Source organism: Oryzias melastigma, unplaced genomic scaffold (genome assembly GCF_002922805.2).
Source record: "Oryzias melastigma strain HK-1 unplaced genomic scaffold, ASM292280v2 sc02364, whole genome shotgun sequence".
Lineage (NCBI taxonomy): Eukaryota > Metazoa > Chordata > Actinopteri > Beloniformes > Adrianichthyidae > Oryzias > Oryzias melastigma.
In genome coordinates, this window is record NW_023418938.1 from 744 (window position 1) to 3,350 (window position 2,607).

General features: G+C 40.7%; 1 protein-coding gene across 1 annotated transcript; it reads right to left on the reverse strand.

The window, feature by feature from the left end:
* Nucleotides 1-12: 12 nt before the first annotated feature.
* Nucleotides 13-1,901, reverse strand: LOC112141556 (probable phospholipid-transporting ATPase VA). The gene has a single exon (XM_036211298.1). The coding sequence runs from the start codon at nt 1,253-1,255 to the stop codon at nt 794-796; it is 462 nt and encodes a 153-aa protein (XP_036067191.1). The 5' UTR covers nt 1,256-1,901; the 3' UTR covers nt 13-793.
* Nucleotides 1,902-2,607: the final 706 nt, after the last annotated feature.

The following is a 2,607-nucleotide window of genomic DNA, read 5'->3' on the forward strand; positions in this document are numbered from 1 at the left end:
TGACGTGTTTAACAAAGCAATAATAGGGATTTAATTCAATCAGCCAGATTAACAGGGGACCTGTTTTTAGTTCAGGTGGAATGACGAGTTTTCGATACAAGATAGTCATAAAAACACAGAAGATAAGGCAGGACATGCTTGAGCACACACACACACTTAACACGTCTGCATTCAAAAATAACTGGAAATGCAGACATTCGCTGATGACATGACAGTTTTTTCAACTGAGTCTGTTTGCTTATCGTGCGTCTAATTTTTCTCTGATGAGGTTAAAATTCAGGACAAATTCATCAGCATTTGTAGGAATCAAAACCAGTTTAATCTTTTCAAGCTAAAAGGAACACCATCAGTGTGACTCAACAGCTGATTGTGGATTCTCCTAAATCAACCCGATACGCTCACAAACAGGGGTTCCCTAGCTATTGATTAACAAAATATCCCATTAAGGTCTAAGATCTACAAGGTGTCTTCATACTCCCTGCTAAAAAAAGTTAATCTTTTTATTGTTTGTCCGAATATACTCCTAAATTTCATTCATCTATCCCTTTTGGGGGTTGCTGGAGCCTGTCCTAGCAACTATTCGACAGGTTGCCAGCCTGTTACAGGGTACGCCTAACTTATTTTTCAACTCACTACCCTCACTATTTTTAATGACACCCAGATGGTCATCTCTGCAGTGCGATAGTGAAAGCGTTTTAAAAGAAGGATGATACGCCACTTGCAAAAACCTGCACCGAAAACACACAATCATTCAGATCTGACATAGCAGGGAGATGAAAATCACAGACACACTTTAAAAACATGAATGGGAATCACAGCACAGACGGTTTCTCCTGGTTAAATACCTGCTGTAGATGAGACACGGCGTGTTGTTGAGCTTCTTGTCTGACTGGTACCTCCTGAAATCCTCCCAGCCGTCCTTCAGGGCCGTCAGGAACATGATCACACAGATGGGGATGAGAGCTACCTCAGGCTGAAAGGCATTAACTACAGGGATGAAGTTCAGAATAGCCAGGCCTACGAAGTAGATGTTGGCCAGACGGTGGAACTGCTCGTAAAGGTTCATAGGGATGAAGAACAGAGGCGTGTATTTGTTGGTTTTGATGGCGTTTGATTTGAAGAACCGATTCGGCTGCTTTGATTTACCCAGACCCTCAAAAGGTAAGTTGGATACCAAAGAGCGCAGTTCCTTCTCCCGGGCCTTCTGGCTGAGAATAGCATCCCTCATGAGGGCCAGAGGGCTCCTCCACGTCATGGTTCTTCCTTCTGCTATCCTCCTCTCTCCTCAAAAAGCTTCCATCCTCGCCAAGTTAAAGAGACTCTCTGTGGGCTGCTGTCACTGCCGTGAATGAATGTGAGGCCTGCAGTAGAACAAGTGACAGCACACCTCTGGAGGGCCCGCCCCCTCGCATTGACAGGTATTATTGCATTCCTTCCTTAAGAGTGGAAATGAGCCTGCCAATTAGAGGCAGTGCTGATGTAACTCAGCTGATTTTATCAGTTTTTATATTACGCAATAGTTTTTTGTTGTCTTTTAAAAGGAAAAAAAAATGTATAAATGTTGGATTAAAAGATAAGGAAACAACAAAACTGCAAAAACGTCATATTTAGTAATAAGTAATAACACCCTGGTTTTAAAAAATATATTATTTCTGTCCGGCAAGAAAAAACAATCTGAAGAATTCCTGGTAAGACCCCATTGGCAGATTTTTTTTTTAAGAATTTTTCTGAAGTTTTAAGAATTTTTGACTTTTTTCCAAGATTTTTTCTTTAAACAAAGGACATAATTACTCTGCTTTTGAAGTGGACAGAGACAGCTAATATCTGTTATTGTGTTTGACGTTCATGGAAGGGTCACTTTGTTTTAAATGTGAAGAAAATGTTCAGGGGCTGCACGGTAGCGCAGTGGTTAGCGCTCTCGCCTCACAGCGAGAAGGCCCCGGTTCGAATCCCGGCTGGGACCTTTCTGTGTGGAGTTTGCATGTTCTCCCCGTGCATGCGTGGGTTTTCACCGGGGACTCCGGCTTCCTCCCACCGTCCAAAAACATGCCTCATAGGTTAATTGGTGACTCTAAATTGCCCCTAGGTGTGAATGTGTGAGTGACGGGGTGTGTGATTGAGGCCCTGCGACAGACTGGTGACCTGTCCAGGGTGAACCCCGCCTTCGCCCTTCAGTAGCCGGGTTAGGCTCCGGTGACCCCGAAAGGGGAGAAGCGGTCAAGAAAATGGATGGATGGATGGAAATGTTCAGGCAAATTCTAATTTATTGATCTCAAAACAAGTTAAAAAAATTATAGAATATAAAATGGTTTTCTCTTATCATAAATAAAAAAACTGCCAATGGATCTAGTAGAATTTATGTAGTAAGATTTCTTAAAATAAGTTGTGAGATGAAATTAAATCTTGCAATTAGCTATAAACATTCAAATTTGGTGTATTAACCTGATAATTTAAAATATTAGTCCTTAAATATATTAACTCAAATTGTAAATTAGAAACAATGCTCAATAAGGCCCAAACTACTGCAAACATTTGGTTGAAAATTAATACATAATTTTAAAGATTAAATTATTTTAAATAGATCTCTAAACCAATTTTTCTTCAATT